The 21171-nt window shown below is 48.9% G+C and overlaps 1 protein-coding gene across 1 annotated transcript in view; it reads right to left on the bottom strand.

Moving 5' to 3' along the window:
* The window catches only part of tm6sf2b (transmembrane 6 superfamily member 2b), a 37247-nt gene that overhangs the window by 8886 nt on the left and 7190 nt on the right, over window positions 1-21171 (bottom strand). Inside the window, exons 4-6 of the mRNA XM_086004361.1 lie at window positions 19735-19838; window positions 19416-19498; window positions 17746-17870 (exon numbers count right to left, since the gene is read on the bottom strand). Of these exons, the coding sequence (XP_085860487.1) occupies window positions 17746-17870; window positions 19416-19498; window positions 19735-19838 (312 nt within the window). The remainder of the gene's footprint in view (window positions 1-17745; window positions 17871-19415; window positions 19499-19734; window positions 19839-21171) is intronic.

The raw sequence follows: 21171 nt of genomic DNA, 5'->3' as shown, positions 1-21171 counted from the left end.
AAGCATGCGAAGACTTTCAGTGAAATCAATAATGATGCGATTGTAGTAAGTGCTGCTGTCGGTGCTGTGTCCTACAAGGGGAAGAAACATGGGCAGAACAGAAGTGAAAAGCAATCGGAGGAAGGAATTTTTAATTGTAAACGCTGTGGTTACAAACACCAGTTAAAACAATGTCCAGCGTTTGGAAAAATGTGCACAAAATGTCATGGAAAGAATCACTTTGCCAAACAATGCTTTTCAAAAGTAAAAACTAAGAAAGGGCAACAAGTTAATGTAATTGAGGACACTGATTTAAGTGAGACATGTTTTGTAGGAATGGTGTCATGTGACAATATCAAAAAGGATACAGAAAATGTGCAGCCCTCAGGAATTAACAATGCTGAACATAAAGTTAATGCAGTTGTAACCCCTTTCACGGTTCTCTAGATATATGTGAGATGTGGTCTCTGTTGTAGACAGTATTCTATAGTCCAGTAAGGAGATCACTACTACAATGGCTTAATTCTAATTATCTTACTTTATAGTTTTAACATCAGACAGTATAAGAAGATTACAGGTCAATGAACTAAATTAGACATTTGCATGCATTAGAATGAATCTAGACATAATAAACATACATTCTCCATTTACATGGATTCAAAGGAGAATCTGTCCCTGTGTCCAAATTCGAGTGCACTCTTTCGTTGGCGCGCTTAAGTTGGAGCTCATGGTATGTATAATGTCTGCAAGACTTATGACTCCGAACCCCTTCGTTGAATTCTCTTCACGATCACTGAATCCCACTTTGAGTTCTGGATGCAGAGCACACAGCAGCAGCTGGAGTTGGTGACTCTCTCTCTCTGCAGCTTTTCCAAGTAGATCCCCATCAGCACGAGGCAAGCAGCTCTCCCCAGACCTCTGCCTTGCAGATCTGGGTTCAGACGACGATCCCCCGGTACTGGTGACTTGCAGCCAGCCAGTTCAGGATGCAGTGCTACTAATACGAAGGGCGGCGGCCGATTTTGGAAGCCCGGGATGGGATGCGGCAGCCATTTGCCTCCTGAGCCCTCTTTTCAGAGCTCCTGCCCTCTTCTCTTCCAGTCGCTCTCTGCAGCTTTTCCCGCTCGAAAAACCAGACTCCACCCCTTCCTCCTGGGGTTTCTGCCTGGAGACTGCGCAGCCTCACTGTCTGCAACAGTTGATACTGGTGCAGAATTATGGAAAGTATGCTCTTAGTCACATTGTGTCCTTAAAAGTTCTTGCCGTACCTTCACATGGGCAACTTTAACCCAGGGATTTATAACAATGATAATACAGTGTCTAAGTTAAAGATTGATAACCATACTTAGCGTACATAACATTTCCAGTGGGTATTACACTCCCCCCCTGATGCGCTATCAATTACTCATAAAAGACTGAGAGTTAAGAGAGTAACTAAAGGCTTTTATTAACAAAAGAATGAAGGTCTGCCTCGAGTGGTCGACCGGTCCAGAAATACAAAGGGCTGGGGAGCAGTCACCTTTATACTAGGACTTGTGGGAGGAGTCAGCCGAGGCATGTCCAGGCATGTACACAGTGGAATACAAACAGTGGTTTACCACATTCACCCCTTGTTTAAAATTGAGTCCGGCGGGGTGAAGTGTATTAAAAGTTAGTGTATTGGAGTCTCTCCGGAGGTCTTGTCTGCCGCTGTGATCGGCGTGGCGACGGCAGGGGTAGTGGAGCTTCCGGCGTCGAGTCCTGCGTGGGCTGTGGCACAGGCGTGTCGTCCTCGTAGATGTCGAGCGGGTCGCGGGGCCCAGGCCTGCCGTCTGCTGGGGCTGGATATCGGATCGTGGGGGGTGGTGGTAGTGAGTAGTGGGTTACTGCGGCCCCCGAGGGTGCAAGGTCTCTTATGGAGACTGTGTCCTCCCGCCCGTCCGGGTATGCAATGTAAGCATACTGGGGGTTGGCGTGGAGGAGGTCGACCCTCTTGACCAGGGGGTCCGTTTTATGGGTCCTCACGTGCCTTCTCAGTAGGACCGGCCCTGGGGACGTCAGCCATGTCGGTAGCGATGTCCCCGATGTGGACTTCCTTGGGAAGACAAACATTTTCTCATGAGGGGTGGCGTTAGTGGCAGGGCAGAGCAGTGACCGAATAGAGTGGAGCGCATCGGGGAGCACATCCTGCCAGCGGGAGGTTGGAAGGCCCCTAGACTTTAAGGCTAGCAGGGCGGCCTTCCAAACTGTCGCATTTTCTCTTTCCACCTGTCCGTTCCCCCGGGGGTTGTAACTGGTGGTCCTGCTTGTGGCAATACCCCTAGTTAGCAGGTACTGACGGAGTTCGTCGCTCATAAACGATGAGCCCCGGTCGCTATGGATTTTGCTGGGGAAACCGAACAGGGTGAAGAGGTCGTTCAGACATTTAATGACCGTGGCACTGGTCATGTCCGGGCAGGGGATGGCGAACGGGAAACGGGAGTACTCATCAATAATATTGAGGAAGTACACATTGCGGTCGGAGGAGGGGAGAGGCCCTTTAAAATCAACGCTCAGGCACTCGAAGGGGTGAGTGGCTTTTATCAGGTGGGCCCTGTCTGGTCTATAAAAGTGCGGTTTGCACTCAGCGCAGACTTGGCAGTTCCTGGTCATGGTCCTGACCTCCTCAATAGAGTAAGGCAGGTTGCGGGCCTTGATGAAGTGGAAGAACCTGGTGACCCCCGGGTGGCAGAGGTCATTGTGGAGGGCCCGCAGTCTATCGATCTGCGCGCTGGCGCAGGTGCCACGCGATAGCGCATCCGGGGGTTCATTGAGCTTCCCGGGCCGGTACAAGATCTCGTAATTGTAGGTGGAAAGTTCGATTCTCCACCTCAAGATCTTGTCATTTTTGATTTTGCCCCTCTGCTTGTTGTTAAACATGAAAGCAACTGAACGTTGGTCAGTGAGCAGGGTAAATCGTTTTCCGGCCAGGTAGTGCCTCCAATGACGCACAGCCTCCACAATCGCCTGGGCCTCCTTCTCAACAGCGGAGTGTCTGGTCTCCGGGCCTTGGAGGGTTCGTGAAAAGAAGGCCACGGGTCTCCCCGCCTGATTGAGGGTAGCGGCCAGGGCAAAGTCGGACGCGTCGCTTTCCATCTGGAAGGGGATGGATTCGTCCACTGCGTGCATGGTGGCTTTGGCAATGTCTTCCTTGATACGGTGGAAGACTAAGCGGGCCTCTGCCGTCCAGGGAAAAGAGGTGGACTTGATCAGCGGATGGGCCTTGTCTGCATAGTAGGGGACCCACTGGGCATAATAGGAGAAAAACCCTAGGCACCTCTTCAGGGCCTTGAGGCAGTGGGAGTTCCATAAGGGGACGCATCCGGTCGGGGTCGGGGCCGATGACTCCGTGTTCCACAACACAGCCAAGGATGGCGAGGCGGTTTGTGCGGAATATGCACTTCTCCTTGTTATGTGTCAGGTTCAGGAGTTGGGCGGTGCGGAGGAATTTTGAGAGGTTTGCGTCATGGTCCTGCAAGTCACGGCCGCAGATGGTCACATTGTCCAGATATGGGAAAGTGGCCTGCAACGCATTTTGATCTACCATCCGGTCCATCTCCCTTTGGAAGACGGAGACCCCGTTGGTGACGCCAAAGGGAACCCTAAGGAAGTGGTAGAGGCGGCCGTTTGCCTCAAAGGCAGTATACTGGCGGTCCTCAGGGCGGATAGGGAGCTGGTGGTACGCTGATTTCAGGTCAATGGTCGAGAAGACGCGGTACTGCGCGATCTGGTTGACCATATCAGCTATGCGGGGGAGTGGGTAGGCGTCCAGCAGGGTGTAGCGATTTATTGTCTGGCTGTAGTCGATGACCAGGTGCTGCTTCTCGCCGGTCTTAACGACCACAACCTGGGCTCGCCAGGGGCTGGTGCTGCCCTCAATAATCCCTTCCTTCAGGAGCCGCTCCACTTCGGTTTTAATGAAAACCCTGTCCCCGGCACTGTATCGCCTGCTCTTTGTGGCAATGGGCTTACAGTCGGGGGTGAGGTTAGCAAACAGTGGTGGGGGGGTGACTCTGAGTGTGGAGAGGTTGCACCTGGTGCGCGGCGGGCAATTTGGGAGCTGCTGGCTGCGGACTGTGAGTGGGGGTAGGGGTCCACCGTACGCCATCGTAACACTTTTAAGGTGGCACTGAAAATCTAACCCCAGCAGGATGGCAGCGCAGAGGTCGGGCAGGACCAGAAGTTTAAAATGATCGTACACGGTCCCGTCTACTACGAGTGTCACTACGCAGTAGCCGCCGATGTCCGCCAACTGGGACTCGGAGGCCATAGAAATCCGCTGGTGCGCAGGCAGGACTGGGAGAGAGCAACGCCGCACCGTGTCGGGGTGGATGAAGCTCTCCGTGCTCCCAGAGTCAAAAAGGCAGATTGTATCGTGGCCATTTACCTTAATGTCCATTGTGGAACTGGCCAGCTGGTGCGGTCATGCTTGGTCCAGTGTAACGGATGCCAGCGTAGGGGTCGGTGTGTCGCTGCGGGTATCAGATGAGGCGGTATTGGGGGCCTGCTGCGTTCCGGCTGTCGTCCAAGATGGCGGCGTCCATGATCCCCATGTGGCTGGAGGCGTCCAAAATGGCTGCTGTACCGGTGGTTCGCACATGGCCGGGGAGGCCCAAGATGGCGGCCCGCATGGCCCACACGCGGCGCTGCTGGGGTTCGGGGTGGCTTTGGCCCTGCAGATGTTAGCGTAGTGTCCCTTCTTCCCGCAGCCCGAGCAGCTCGCGTTTTTCGCCGGGCAGCGCGCTCTGGGGTGTTTTGCTTGGCCACAGAAGTAGCATTTCTGGCCTTGGGGCACTGCTGTCTGGCCTTGGGACACTGCTGCGGTAGTTGGGCCGTTGCTGGGGTGTGGCTGGGGTGGCACGGCGCTATGAGGCGGTCCTACCGTGTCCCAGGCTGTCATTCCCCGCGGCGTCCACGGTGCAGAGGAGTAAGCATCCATGCCCCGGTAGGCTGCATCCAATGATAGTGTGAGTTCAGAGGCCTTGTTGAGGTCGAGGTCACTCTGCTCCAACAGTCGCTGTCGGGTGTAATTGGATCTGTGGCCCGCTACAAAAGCGTCCCGGATAAGTTCCTCTGTGTACACGGTGGCCTTTACATCCTTACAACCACAGGCCCGGCCAAGCACAGACAGTGCCTGAAGGTATTCCACGGTCGATTCCCCAGGTTGTTGTTTACGACTCCCCAGAAGGTGCCTGGCGTACACTTCGTTCACTGGGCGCGTGTACTGGTCCTTGAGGAGCTTGACAGCGTCCGCGTACGAGGTCGCGTCTTGGATGACCGAGTACACTCGGTGGTTCACTTTGGAGGTCAGGACATCCAGTTTGTCCTCGTCCGATTTGATTGCTGCGGAGGCGGTCAGGAATTTTTCGAAACACTTAAGCCAGTGAGTAAACTTGGTGGATGAGTCCGCCTCCCGATGATCTAAGTCCAGGCATGCTGGTGTGAGGATCTTCTCCATGATAAAAATTTTGTTAATAAAATTGATGCGCTATCAATTACTCATAAAAGACTGAGAGTTAAGAGAGTAACTAAAGGCTTTTATTAACAAAAGAATGAAGGTCTGCCTCGAGTGGTCGACCGGTCCAGAAATACAAAGGGCTGGGGAGCAGTCACCTTTATACTAGGACTTGTGGGAGGAGTCAGCTGAGGCATGTCCAGGCATGTACACAGTGGAATACAAACAGTGGTTTACCACACCCCCTACCAAATATAGGCATGTCCCCATGACTAATGAACTTTACACATAAGTGGTTGCACATGTATAAAGGGAGGTAACATATCGAACCGTAGGGGCTATCATTACACTTGGCACTCCTAGTGTACTGTATGTCAATCTTTCAGGAACCTTCTTAACTCGCTGTGAGCTCCTTATTTCGGATACCCGGTCTTCAGTTCCTTCAGCTACGTTGGAGGCGTTGGTTCCTTTGTTATCATGCCTTTCAGTCTCTTTTATCTCCTTCTCGGAAGCATCTGGTTCTTCCCAGACCATGTCCAAGTCTGAGCCAAATGGTTCAGACAATTCATCCAGATTCTGTCTTATGCGTCCCTCTGGGAGGTCGTACCATAGATCCCATTCTTCATCTTCCGACTCATCAGGTTCCTCATGATCCACACACTGTGTCATGGGTTTTCTGTCTTCTGGAACAAAGTTTTCCTGGTTTCTCATTTTTTTCCTCCTTCTTCTCTGTAGGGTTCTCCTACTAGGTGTCGGCTCATTATCCGCTGGCGGATCCAGACGCACTTGCTGTCCCAATGGCAGGATATGATTCCGGTGCAGTATTTTTATGGGTCCATTCCCACCTGCAGGTTTTAGCCGAAACACAGGTAGTTATGACATTTGACTTTCAACAATGTAAGGTGTAGATGCCCAGCGGTCTGCTAACTTATGTTTCCCTTGAAGTCCTAGGTTCCGTATGAGAACTCGGTCACCAGGCATGAGTTGGGAAAAACGGATCTTCTGGTCATACCTCTGCTTATTTCCTTTATTCTGTTTGGCAGAAACAGACTCAGCAAGTTCATAAGCAGCTTGCAATTCCTTTCTCATGTCAGATACATACTTGAGGTAAGTTCTCTGTGATGTGCCATCACTGGATACTCCAAAACACAAATCCACCGGCATCCTCGCTTCACGTCCAAACATGAGGTAGTACGGTGAAAAACCAGTAGCGTCATTTCGGGTACAATTATAAGAATGAACAAGATGTCCAATGTGCCGACTCCACTTGTTCTTTCGCTTTGAATCCAGCGTTCCAAGCATGTCTAACAAAGTACGGTTAAACCGCTCAGGTTGAGGATCTCCCTGAGGATGGTATGGAGTTGTTCTTGACTTCTCAATCCAGAGCATGGACAACAACTCATGTATAAGTCTACTTTCAAAGTCTCTACCTTGATCACTGTGTATTCGCTTTGGCAGTCCATAGTGGATGAAGTATTTCTCCCACAACACTTTGGCAACGGTGGATGCTTTCTGATCCTTTGTGGGAAAAGCTTGGGCGTAGCGAGTATAATGATCTGTAATGACCAAGACATTTGCGGTATTGCTGGAATCGGGTTCGATGGACAGAAAATCCATACAGACAAGGTCTAGGAGGTCCATCACTTTGCATGTGAAAGAGGAGCAACTCTTTTAGGTAAAGTCTTTCTCTGGACACAACGTGCACAGGACTTGCAGAACTCCTCAACCGCAGACTTCATACGCGGCCAATAGAATCTGTCCTTGACCAACCCATAGGTCTTATCTACTCCCAGATGACCTGCGTCATCATGCAAAGACTTCATCACTATTTCCCTGTACTTTTCAGGCAGGACCAACTGTGAATGACATGGTTTAGTGGGTGGGTGAGTGATTCTACACAACACTCCCTCTTTAATTTCCAAGTGGTCCCATTCTCTTAGGAGCAGACGATAGTCAGGATGTTTTGATTTGTCGATCTGTGTAATATCACCCAGACGGAGAGCTGAAAACACCTCATGAATACAGGGATCCTCCTGTTGTGCTTTGGATATTTCAGATGAACACAACATGGGTAAGTTTTGTACATCCAAACTGGAAAGGTTGCAAAATGCCTGGGGAACAGCATGCATTGACGCTCCCAAGTGGTCAATCTCTCGGGCATGAAATGAATTCTTTGGTCCAGATACCACGGACATCTGACACATTACTTTCACATCTGCTGAAGCAACATCTTTCCACTCTGGTTTCTGGTAGTGTGGGCGACGAGACAGAGCATCTGCATCAATGTTCTGGTTCCCAGGTCTGTACCTGGAGACTAAAGTCGTAAGCAGATAGTGCAGCAAGCCAGCGGTGGCCGGTGGCATCAAGTTTTGCCGAAGTCAACACATAGGTTAATGGATTATTGTCTGTCCTCACTTCAAACTTCGCTCCATACAGATAATCCTGCAGCTTATCCACCACCCCCCACTTCAACGCCAAGAATTCTAGCTTATGAGCTGGGTAGTTCCGCTCTGATGGCGTAAGACTGCGACTGATGAACGCTACGGGTCTCAGCCCTGCTCCTTGGTCCTGATACAACACACCACCCAACCCTTCTTGACTGGCATCCACGTGTAGCACATATGGCAGCTGTGGGTTTGCAAAAGCCAACACGGGGGCTTGAGTAAGACTTTGCTTTAAGGTGTGGAAGGCTTCTTCGCATTTCTCATCCCATCTAACACCAAAAGGCTCAGAGGGTTTGAAGTACTCCTTTGTTCTCTTTACCTTTAGCCTTTTTCTTCCTCTCGGCTGGTGGGAGGTAACCAGCCAGCAGCTGATTCAGAGGATGGGCCACTTTGGAGTAATCCTGCACAAAGCGCCTGTAATATCCGCAGAACCCAAGAAATGACCGCAAGGCAGTCACTGTGTTCGGTTTGGGCCATGTGGTAACAGCTTCGATCTTGGATGGATCTGTGGCTACTCCATCCTGTGATACAATATGCCCCACATAGGACACGGATGTTTGGCAAAACTGACACTTGTCCAATGATAGCTTGAGACCTTCATCCTCCAGGCGACCAAGCACTTTCAGCAACCGAGCTTAGTGTTCTTCAAGGGTTGCCCCAAACACAATGATATCATCCAAGTACACCAATACTTCGAGCAAGTTCATGTCCCCAACTGTTTGTTCCATTATTCTTTGAAAAGTTGCTGGAGCGCCTGAAACTCCCTGTGGCATCCTTTCAAATTGGTAGAACCCAACTGGACATATAAAGGCTGTCTTTTCTTTGTCCGATTCACTCATCGGTATTTGGTAGTATCCACTTCTGAGATCCAACACACTGAACCACTTGCTTCCATTAAGACAAGCCAGTGCATCCTCAATTCTTGGAACGGTGTATTGGTCGGGAATAGTATGTCTGTTAAGCGTCCTAAAGTCCACACACATCCGAATCTTTCCATTCTTTTTCCTCACCACCACTATAGGAGATGCATAAGGACTCCTGGACTCGGTAATGATCTCAGCTTCTTTTAACTGCGACAGGTGCTGTCTCACTGCTTCGATGTCAGCTGGTGCCAGCCGTCGAGACCTCTCCCGAAAGGGTTTATCCTCGGTAATTCTGATAGAATGGCGAGTACTCTTACTACAACCAACATCAAACTCATGAGTAGAGAAAACTCCTCTCCATCATCTTCCTGACTAATCGGTCCTTCCATTCTTTAGGAACGAATGAATCTCCAAAGTTGAAGGAGGAGGGTGTCAGATCTCCGGTTGAGTTAACTTTGGACTCTTCCTTCACATGTGACGACAGTACATTTACAGGAAACAGATGCGCAATCGGCATTCCTTTCCTTAATGTGATTCCTTTGCCTGACATATTCCTCACGGTCACTGTAACTCTCCTTGACATCACAGCTGTCGAGGTCTGCAACTCTGGTCTCACCAGAAGCTCATTTGGAAACCGTGACTCTTCTGCAGGATCATCAGGTGACTCTATCAGAATGGCTTCAGTACCTGGTGTTCCAGGGAATTTTGGTATCCCAGGGATTCTAGCCACTCCTCCAGGACGCAGGGTGATAGGTTTGGCTCGAACGTACCACACAGTTCCTCTTTTGCTATCACCTACGTCGGAAGAAAGTTCAGGCAGTTTCTCAAAAGCCTTTTTGAAAACAGGGTGAATGTGTCTGGTGCTCAAGAAGTTTTCACCTCCCTGCTCTTTGCAGCTTGTCAGGAGTCGTCTCACAATGGGTGTATTACTGCCAACCAGTATGGAAGCCTCACCTTTCACCATGGGGTCAGGGCAAACCAACACAAGTGCATCAATGGTCTCAGTGGTCCCGACATCAGCTTCCAAGAACTCCAACCTCAGCGACAAATAGCCATCATATGGGTAATCAGCAGGACTAAGGCCCCAGATCTGCAGAAGACTGATTGGGGTTAACGGCAAATGCGTCAGGTATCGGTCATAGAAGGATCTGTACAGTATGGTAACCTGAGAACCCGTGTCGAGGATAGCTTTAGTATAAATGCCTTCAATCTGTATTGATACAGCAGAACTCGGCCCTACTAAACCTTCAGGTATGATGTCTTTCATATCCCCTCGTCTATTATTGCACTTAGCGGAACGTGTCTTAACTACAGGGACAGCAGGCCGTTCCGTTACTGTGCCCCTTTGTAGTTTCCCGACTTCTTGGTAAGTTTTATGAGACGGTCATTTACTTTTTTTAGATTTTCCTCACTTCTACATTCTCGCTTGAAATGTCCATCCTTTCCACAGTTATAACAAAAGACTCCAGGTCTATCTCCTTCATGGGGATATCCTTTAGAGGAATCATTCATTTTGCTGTTAGACTTCGCAGGGTGTTCAACCTTTTGCACCCGTGCGTCATCCCTTTCTGTGTTGGGCTTAGACCGAAAATATGCCATCTCGGCTCTCATGACATTTATTTCCTTCTTCAGCTGTTCCATCTCAGGGTTGACATCACCCTTAGGAGTAGGAACTGTAACAGGAGTCACAAGCTTGGACATCACAGCACTCTTTGCTACATTCCGGGCCTGAAGCATATCCTCCTCCTCTCTGACTTCCCTTAGCAGCTCAGTGAAGGTAGGTGGATCTCGCAACTTATGGGTCATGCGTATGCGAAGAGCAGTCACGTCTTCGAGCAATGCACCTCGCACAACCTGTTCAATGCGGAACCGATTCATTTCAGGCAACTCAATCCCTCTTTTCCGTAACATACAATGCAGCAGTTTGTCTATTCTCAGCAGATAACTGGACAGCTTCTCTCCCTCACACTGGAATGTGCTTCTGAATCTGACCATCAAATCTGAAATGGTTTCAGTAGTTCCAAAGGCAGTTTCTAGAGCCTGCATGTAGTCAAAGGAAGTAGCAGAGGTGTTCTGCGCCTTTAAGAACCTTACAATGTCAGCAGCAGGACCCTTAAGGCTTTCTACTATTCTCTGCCTCTTCACATTGTCACTGCACTGCCATTCCTCTAGCAGAGGCAGGGTCTGCTCAGCCCAGACGTCGTACTCCTCTTCCCCACTGGGAGTTGGTCTCACTCCTGAGAACATACGGAGCTTACGGTATCCCTGAGCCTCAAAGGGCAGATTGGTGCATTTATCCACCAGAGAACTAATGGCACTGACCAACTGAGTGTTCATATCCAGGGCCGAAGGACCTATCAGACCTTTGACATCAGCAACAGTCTTTCCTTCTTGTCTCAAGAATGACAACAACTTGGTCTGAAACCCTTCTTCTTCCTTAGTAGTAATAGGGACAAACTGAACTGGCCAGGGACCAGCCTCTTCAGAAAGCCCAACTGCCTCAGGTAAACCATGACCTCTCAGGTTCTCTGATGTCTGGATCAACACAAACTGCTTCTTGGTAGCTGTATCCAAGCAGCGCTCAACTATCCTAACCTTTCCAAAGGCTTTGACACAATTCAGAGCCCTTAGCAAGACATCATCAGGGTCATCGTTAGCAACACCATTCAGCACAATGGCATGGGTAGTAGCTATCTGCTTCCGTTTGCACCAAGCTTCAACCTCAATAACATCCATCTTTTATGCTCAAACAGCCCAGTAGAAACCACAAACCACTCTCTTAGCAATGAGCATTCAATACTGTTAGTTTACTGACATAAATAGACCACAATCCCGGACGAGCCCCCAAAATGTAACCCCTTTCACGGTTCTCTAGATATATGTGAGATGTGGTCTCTGTTGTAGACAGTATTCTATAGTCCAGTAAGGAGATCACTACTACAATGGCTTAATTCTAATTATCTTACTTTATAGTTTTAACATCAGACAGTATAAGATTATTACAGGTCAATGAACTAAATTAGACATTTGCATGCATTAGAATGAATCTAGACATAATAAACATACATTCTCCATTTACATGGATTCAAAGGAGAATCTGTCCCTGTGTCCAAATTCGAGTGCACTCTTTCGTTGGCGCGCTTAAGTTGGAGCTCATGGTATGTATAATGTCTGCAAGACTTACGACTCCGAACCCCTTCGTTGAATTCTCTTCACGATCACTGAATCCCACTTTGAGTTCTGGATGCAGAGCACACAGCAGCAGCTGGAGTTGGTGACTCTCTCTCTCTGCAGCTTTTCCAAGTAGATCCCCATCAGCACGAGGCAAGCAGCTCTCCCCAGACCTCTGCCTTGCAGATCTGGGTTCAGACGACGATCCCCCGGTACTGGTGACTTGCAGCCAGCCAGTTCAGGATGCAGTGCTACTAATACGAAGGGCGGCGGCCGATTTTGGAAGCCCGGGACGGGATGCGGCAGCCATTTGCCTCCTGAGCCCTCTTTTCAGAGCTCCTGCCCTCTTCTCTTCCAGTCGCTCTCTGCAGCTTTTCCCGCTCGAAAAACCAGACTCCACCCCTTCCTCCTGGGGTTTCTGCCTGGAGACTGCGCAGCCTCACTGTCTGCAACAGTTGATACTGGTGCAGAATTATGGAAAGTATGCTCTTAGTCACATTGTGTCCTTAAAAGTTCTTGCCGTACCTTCACATGGGCAACTTTAACCCAGGGATTTATAACAATGATAATACAGTGTCTAAGTTAAAGATTGATAACCATACTTAGCGTACATAACATTTCCAGTGGGTATTACACAGTAAAAGAGGACAAATGGATGATCCCACTGCAGGTAAATGGAGCATTAGTTACATTGAAACTAGACACTGGGGCAAAAGCAAACTTAATCAGTATGAGTGACATTAACAATATGAAAGAAAAGCCCAAAATACAGAAAAAGTCAGTACTATTGAAGGACTATAATGGACAGAAAATAGATAGCTTAGGTGTATGCAGACTTAAAGTGACAGTCAAAGACAAAGTGCATCATCTCATGTTTTCTGTTGTGGCTGAAGGACTTGATTCACTACTGGGTGACAAAGCTTGTGAGGACTTAGAACTGGTCAAGAGAGTATACTGTATAAACTGTGCCATAAACAGACCAGATGACTCAGTGGATTCTGTAGTGAATAATTTCCAGGATGTGTTCAAAGGATTTGGAGTTCTACCATTCACTTACAAGATCCAGCTAAAGGAGGATGCTCAGCCAGTGGTACATGCTCCACGAAGAGTTCCAGCACCCCTGCGTGACCGGCTCAAGAATGAACAGGACAGAACCAGGGGTCATAGTCTAAGGATAAGGGGTAAGCCATTTAGGACTGAAATGAGGAGGAATTTCTTCACCCAGAGAGTGGTGAACCTGTGGAATTCTCTGCCACAGAGGGCGGTGGAGGCCAGTTCATTAAGTATATTCAAGAAAGAGTTGAATATATTTCTTAAGGCTTAAGGGATCAAGGGATATGGGGAGAAGGCAGGGACAGGGTACTGAATTTGGATGATCAGCCATGATCTCATTGAATGGCGGAGCAGGCTCGAAGGGCCGAATGGCCTACTCCTGCTCCTATCTTCTATGTTTCTATGTTAATGACCACACTAGGCGTCATCAGGAAAGTCGAAGAGCCAACAGACTGGGTTAACTCCATGGTATGTGTAAAGAAAAAGAACAATGATCTAAGAATATGCAAGGATCCAAAGGACTTAAATGCAAACATAAAACGTGAACACTACCAGATTCCCAAGCGAGAAGAAATCACCAGTGAAATGTCAGGTGCCAGATACTTTACAAAGCTCGATGCCTCACAAGGATTTTGGCAACTAAAACTGGATGAAGAGAGCACCAAATACTGTACCTTCAACACACCATTTGGCAGGTATTGTTTCCTCAGAATGCCTTTCGGGATAATATGTGCATCTGAAATCTTTCATAGGGCGATGGAACACATAATTGAAGGTCTGGAAGGAGTTCGGGTCTATGTTGATGACATCATCATCTGGGGCTCCACACTGAAAGAACACAATGAGCGACTGACTAAAGTGCTACAGAGCATACGCCGGAATGGACTGAAGCTCAACAAAGCCAAGTGTCAGTTTGGCGTCCAGGAAGTCACTTTCCTAGGAGATAATCTATCTGGTAAAGGAATAGAGCCAGATATGGAAAAAGTAAACACCATACTCAACATGCCCCGACCCACTGACAAAAAAGGAGTGCTACGCATCATGGGGATGATAAACTTCATTGTAAAGTTCATTCCTAACTTGTCAGCCAAGACAACCTGTCTGCGAGACCTGCTACATAAAACAAATGAGTTCACATGGACAGAAAAACATGAACAAAAGTGGATGAACCTCAAAACAGTGCTGACAACCACACCTGTACTCACTTTCTTTGACCAGACAAAGAGAATCAAAGTGTCAACGGATGCATCAAAGGATGGCCTAGGCGTGGTCTTGCTACAAGCAGAGGGTGAAGATTGGAAGCCTGTTGCCTATGACTCCAGGTCTATGACTGATACTGAGTGTCGATACGCCCAGATTGAAAAGGAATGTCTAGGCTTGAAATTGGATTAGAAAAGTTCCATGGCTACATATATGGACTTCCCACCTTCACAGTTGAGACAGACCACAGCCCACTGGTTGCCATCATAAAAAAGAACCTGAATGAGATGTCTCCAAGGATTCAACAACTCATGATGAAGCTGCAAAGATATGACTTTGAACTGATCTACACACCAGGCAAATACATAGTGTTAGCAGATGCACTATCCTGAGCACCCACAATGAGTCATGTGAGCTCTACTGAAGAAGACGTGTTCATGTGAGTACAGTCACTGCTGCGCTGCCCGTGTCAGACGCAAAATCAAAGCAAATAGCAGAAGAAACAGTAAAAGATACAGTATTACAAACAGTAATAGAGAACATTCATCATGGTTGGCCAAAAGGTTCCTGTCCAAAATATTTTCACATAAGGTCAGAATTGAGTGTCGCAAGTGGACTATTACTAAAACAGAACAGAATAGTCATTCCACAGGCTCTACGTCAAGACATGCTCAAAAGGATTCATGAGGGACACCTCGGAATTGAAAAATGCAAAAGGAGAGCGAGAGACACTGTTTATTGGCCTGGCATAAATAAGGACATTGAGAACATGATAGGCAAATGTGAGACATGTCAGAAACACCAAAACAAACAAGCAAAGGAACCAATGATAGTAGCTGACATACCAACAGCACCATGGCAAAAGGTTGGTATGGACCTTTTTCATTTAAATGGTAAAGACTAATAGTGATTGACTACTATTCTAACTATCCTGAGATGGCGCTGCTCTCAAGCACCACAGCAAGCAGTGTCACAATGCATGTGAAATCCATCTTCGCCAGACATGGAATTCCCAGGATTGCCGTTAGCGACAATGGTCCGTGCTTCAACTGTAAGGAGTGGCAACAGTTTGCAGCACATTATGACTTTCAACACATCACATCCAGTCCTTTGTATGCTCAGTTGAATGGTAAGGCAGAGAAAGGTGTTCAAGTTCTCAAGCAGCTACTGAAGAAAGCGACAGAAAGCAAGTCTGATCCTTATCTCGCCCTGCTGAGCTACCGAGCCTCACCTTTAGACTCTGGTTCTTCACCTGCTGAACTCCTAATGGGTCGCAAGTTGCGCACCACGCTACCCTGCTGTGCAAAAGAAAAGCAGAGTAAGGAACTGAGACAGAGACTTCAACTGTTAAAGCTGAAACAGAAATCATACCATGACAAGTCATCCAAAACTCTGAAACCATTGACAAGGGATGATGTTGTCAGGATTGAGGATCCAGATGCATGGAACAGGAAAGCTACAGTTCTTGAGGAAGTAGGGCCAAGGTCATACACTGTTAGAACTGAGGAAGGACAGATTCTCAGGAGGAACCGCCGTTCCCTCCTAAAAACACAAGAGACTATCGAAGAGCAAATCGATGAAAATGCCACAACTGAATCTTGTCACTCACCACCAGAACAATCTAACACAAATACACATACAGGCTCTCATGAAAACACATCAGACTTACCTGTGCTGAGAACATCCACACGTGAAATAAAAAAGCCTGATAGACTTAATCTTTGAGTACAAAGAAAACTACATTGAAAATGTATTGACTGTTGAAGATGTTTATGTTGTTATTGATTGATATTGATTGATACTGATTTTGTTTAACCTCAAAGAAAGGGGGATGTAATGATCAGTAACCTGTCATTCTGGAATGGTACACTAGGTGGTGCTGTATGTATATAAGAGTGGGCTACCCACGATGCACTAGGCTACCCACAAGGCAGCAGTCAAGATGGAGGCCTCTACAGATACTGTACCTAGTCCACATGTGCTCAATAAAGTGTCTAGCAAAAGCTAACTGTTCTTAATAAAAACGACTAGTTATTAATGAACATAACATATAAAGTCCCATCAAACACTCCCAGGGCAGGTACAGCACGGGTTAGATACAGAGTAAAGCTCCCTCTACACTGTCCCATCAAACACTCCCAGGGCAGAATCAGCACAGGTTAGATACAGAGTAAAGCTCCCTCAACACTGTCCCATCAAACACTCCCAGGGCAGAATCAGCACGGGTTAGATACAGAGTAAAGCTCCCTCTACACTGTCCCATCAAACACTCCCAGGGCAGGATACAGCACGGGTTAGATACAGAGTAAAGCTCCCTCTACACTGCCCCATCAAACACTCCCAGGGCAGGTACAGCACGGGGTTAGATACAGAGTAAAGCTCCCTCTACACTGCCCCATCAAACACTCCCAGGGCAGGTACAGCACGGGTTAGATACAGAGTAAAGCTCCCTCTACACTGTCCCATCAAACACTCTCAGGGCAGGTACAGCATGGGTTAGATACAGAGTAAAGCTCCCTCTACACTGTCCCATCAAACACTCCCAGGGCAGGTACAGCTCGGGTTAGATACAGAGTAAAGCTCCCTCTACACTGTCCCATCAAACACTCCCAGGGCAGAATCAGCACAGGTTAGATACAGAGTAAAGCTCCCTCTACACTGTCCCATCAAACACTCCCAGGGCAGAATCAGCACGGGTTAGATACAGAGTAAAGCTCCCTCTACACTGTCCCATCAAACACTCCCAGGGCAGGTACAGCACGGGTTAGATACAGAGTAAAGCTCCCTCTACACTGCCCCATCAAACACTCCCAGGGCAGGTACAGCACGGGGTTAGATACAGAGTAAAGCTCCCTCTACACTGCCCCATCAAACACTCCCAGGGCAGGTACAGCACGGGTTAGATACAGAGTAAAGCTCCCTCTACACTGTCCCATCAAACACTCTCAGGGCAGGTACAGCATGGGTTAGATACAGAGTAAAGCTCCCTCTACACTGTCCCATCAAACACTCCCAGGGCAGGTACAGCACGGGTTAGATACAGAGTAAAGCTCCCTCTACACTGTCCCCATCAAACACTCCCAGGGCAGGTACAGCACGGGTTAGATACAGAGTAAAGCTGCCTCTACACTGTCCCATCAAACACTCCCAGGGCAGGTACAGCACGGGTTAGATACAGAGTAAAGCTCCCTCTACACTGTCCCATCAAACACTCCCAGGGCAGGTACAGCACGGGTTAGATACAGAGTAAAGCTCCCTCTACACTGCCCCATCAAACACTCCCAGGGCAGGTACAGCACGGGTTAGATACAGAGTAAAGCTCCCTCTACACTGTCCCATCAAACACTCCCAGGGCAGGTACAGCACGGGTTAGATACAGAGTAAAGCTCCCTCTACACTGTCCCATCAAACACTCCCAGGGCAGGTACAGCACGGGTTAGATACAGAGTAAAGCTCCCTCTACACAGTCCCTGAACTCGGGTCCTGACAGATCTCCTCCCGCTGTTGGATAAACTAGTGCTGCGTTTTCTTCGGGTCCTTCCTGATGCATGTCACTCCTCACCTGATCCGCCGTTGCCTCTGGCAACGCTCTGGGCATCCCATAGATTTTCTTTCCAGCCCAAATCGGGATCAACACGTACGGAATATTCAACAGGAAGGCAGGACGGATTTCAGTTCCAAATTTACCTTCAGGATTGGAGAAAAAAATTATAGGCCGAGTTTCAGGAAAAGCTCCAATCATTTTGCAAATCTTTGCTCCTTGTTTTATTGATGGTATGTTATGTTAAGCAAGAGGTTAGGAGAAATTCCCAGTACTTACATCCACTTTCTGAAACAAACACTCCCAGGACAGGTACAGCACGGGTTAGATACAGAGTAAAGCTCCCTCTACATTGTCCCATCAAACACACCAGGGCAGGTACAGCACGGGTTAGATACAGAGTAAAGCTCCCTCTACACTGTCCCATCAAACACTCCCAGGGCAGGTACAGCACGGGGTAGATACAGAGTAAAGCTCCCTCTACACTGTCCCCTCAAACACTCCCAGGGCAGGTACAGCACGGGTTAGATACAGAGTAAAGCTCCCTCTACACTGTCCCATCAAACACTCCCAGGGCAGGTACAGCACGGGTTAGATACAGAGTAAAGCTCCCTCTACACTGTCCCATCAAACACTCCCAGGGCAGGTACAGCACAGGTTAGATACAGAGTAAAGCTCCCTCTACACTGTCCCATCAAACACTCCCAGGGCAGGTACAGCACGGGTTAGATACAGAGTAAAGCTCCCTCTACACTGTCCCATCAAACACTCCCAGGGCAGGTACAGCACAGGTTAGATACAGAGTAAAGCTCCCTCTACACTGTCCCATCAAACACTCCCAGGGCAGGTACAGCACGGGTTAGATACAGAGTAAAGCTCCCTCTACACTGTCCCAGTGATCACTAGAAGGTCATGACATACCTTCCTGTTAAGCAACCTTCTTTTGTATTCTTGTTCACAACAACACGTTTCGAGTAAGCACAAGATTTCGTAGTGGAGTATATGGAACAGTCATTATTGATACACAGTAAAGGTGATCAGTCTTTAACTGTATACAGAGAGTGGATATTCGGTTTCTGTATCTTTCGAGCACACTCTGACAAACTGTTGAAATCCATGCTCCTTTATACATCATATATTTTGACTACAACAAAGGAAAATGTCAAAATGACGTACAGGGTATCTATTTCCCAAATTCCATGGAAACAGATTATCGATGAAAACATTTTGGAATTGTTTACCTCAGAGCCATTTCCCCAACATGAGACTTCCTGACGTAACATTTTCTAGCAGCTTGGACCGTTGCTATCTGTGTCTAATGGATATCTGCTTCCCATGTTTATTACCCTAAAACTAAACACTAACCATTCACGGGTGACGTCATCACTAACCCTCGTTCCCTTACACAAGCACTTTACATTTCAGAAAACACGCACTGCCTTCTCCTCGCCACACTTCAATGTCATCCTGTTTATATTTTGGAAAGCCAGGAACACCTGTTGCATTAAGACACAAAGGAGTTTGACTGTTAACCCTTAACTCCCCAAGATGTCCAACACGTCCCGGACTGAAGACTCTGCCCATGTGATTTATTCCCATTATTATCCTGTGTCTGTATTCTCTTTCTCCCGGTTCAGTGTAATGGTTTGCTGCGAATCAGGGAATAACCTCGACCGACAATTGTCACTCACCTACAACGGTTCCAAGTAAGAGTGTGATGAGACTCATCACCACCGAGCCCAACCAGTAGAGGCCAACAGTCCGGTAACTCCAACTGTGGGGAAAGCACAGGGTTCACTGATCACACATGACATCCGTCCTCACTACTGCACACGTTTCAGTTCCAATCCAAGCCAAGTTCATCCAACCCTTTTAGCCCCGGTATCATTCTGGTGAATCTGCCCGACACCCCCTCCAAGGCCAATATATCCTTCCCGAGGGGCGGGGCCCAGAACTGATTGTACTGCTCCGGAGCGATCTGTCAGTGTGCGCTGCTATTTGGCGCCTTACCTCAGTGTTATGGCAGCCATCATGGTCAGGTAGAGTGCGTAATGGACTGTTCCGTCCCAGTAGCAGATCAGTATTCCGTAGGCACTGCCGAGATACGGCTCCCCCTGTCAAAGGAGCAAAGCTTCAGTACCAGCCATCCATCCCCACCCTGAACACCCTCTGCCCATCCCCACTCTCCGCCCGAACCCACCCTCCGCCAAACCCACCCTCCGCCCAAACCCACCCTCCGCCCAAACCCACCCTCCGCTCATCCCCACTCTCCGCCAAACCCACCCTCTGCCCGTCCCCTCTCCGCCAAGCCCACCCTCCGCCCGTCCCCACCCGCCGCCAAACCCACCCTCCGCCCGACCCCACCCTCCGCCCGTCACCACTCTCCGCCCGAACCCACCCTCCGCCCGTCACCACTCTCCGCCCGTCACCACCCTCCGCCAAACACACCCTCCGCCAAACCCACCCTCCGCCAAACCCACCCTCCGCCAAACCCACCCTCCGCCAAACCCACCCTCTGCCCGTCCCCACCCTGAACACCAGCTGTACTGCCAGCTTGTGAACATACAAAATTGTCGGGCAGGAGAAGACCAGCTGGTCCATCATGGCTGCCCGCACACGGTGACGGTTTGAGCACTCCCTCTCCTCGCCTCCTCCCCCACCGCAGTCACGTAATCTCCTCAGAGGCCAAAAAGCAGAAGAAAGCTCACACACCCAGGGCCAATAAGGGGAAAAAATACTCTGGGAAATTCCTCTCTGTCCCCCTCGGGTGATGGAAACCAGCCAGGCGATCGCACGGACCCAGTGTTGTCGATAAGGACACTGACCTTCTCTATGATGCGATCGCGGCCCCAGTCAGGAACCGGTCCAGCTCCCTCTCGAAGGCAGAGAGTCAGCACCCACCGCACCAGCCCGCAACACATCCCAGAGAAGAACCACCCAACGTCCAATTGATTCCAACTCTTGCACAGTTTGGACTCGTGTCCCTGGTCCTCCCCAATCTGTCAAACTGGAATAATCAGCCAGAGGCGGAGGAGATCATTTACTCAGCATGGGGGGAGGGCGGGGGGGGCCTGGTGGACCACTCCGCCAATTCACCGCTTGTCTTGGAACTGAGCACCAGGGTATCGGACTCCCCTGCAACCTCCCCCCGACCGCCGGTCCACACTGGGTTTGCTGATAGACAGCAAGGGGCCTCAACATTTCTGGACTTGGGAGGGGGAGGTCAGCTGGGGTTCACGCTCCCCGTCGCTAGTGAGTGACCTCATACCCATGCAGACAGGACCGGGATCTCCGTGGCCATGTAGCCTTTCATCACCTCAGGACGTCCCAAAGCGCTTCACAACCAATAAAGTACTTTTTGAGGTGTAGTCTCTGTTGTAATATAGGAAACATGGCAGCTAATCTGTGCACAGCAAGATCTCATAAACAGAAATGACTAGATAAAGT

This window comes from Somniosus microcephalus, chromosome 13 (genome assembly GCF_052327205.1).
Source record: "Somniosus microcephalus isolate GS21.2 chromosome 13, FLI_Smic_1.0, whole genome shotgun sequence".
In the NCBI taxonomy this organism is placed as follows: Eukaryota; Metazoa; Chordata; class Chondrichthyes; order Squaliformes; family Somniosidae; genus Somniosus; species Somniosus microcephalus.
This window is presented reverse-complemented; position numbering and strand designations above follow the sequence as displayed.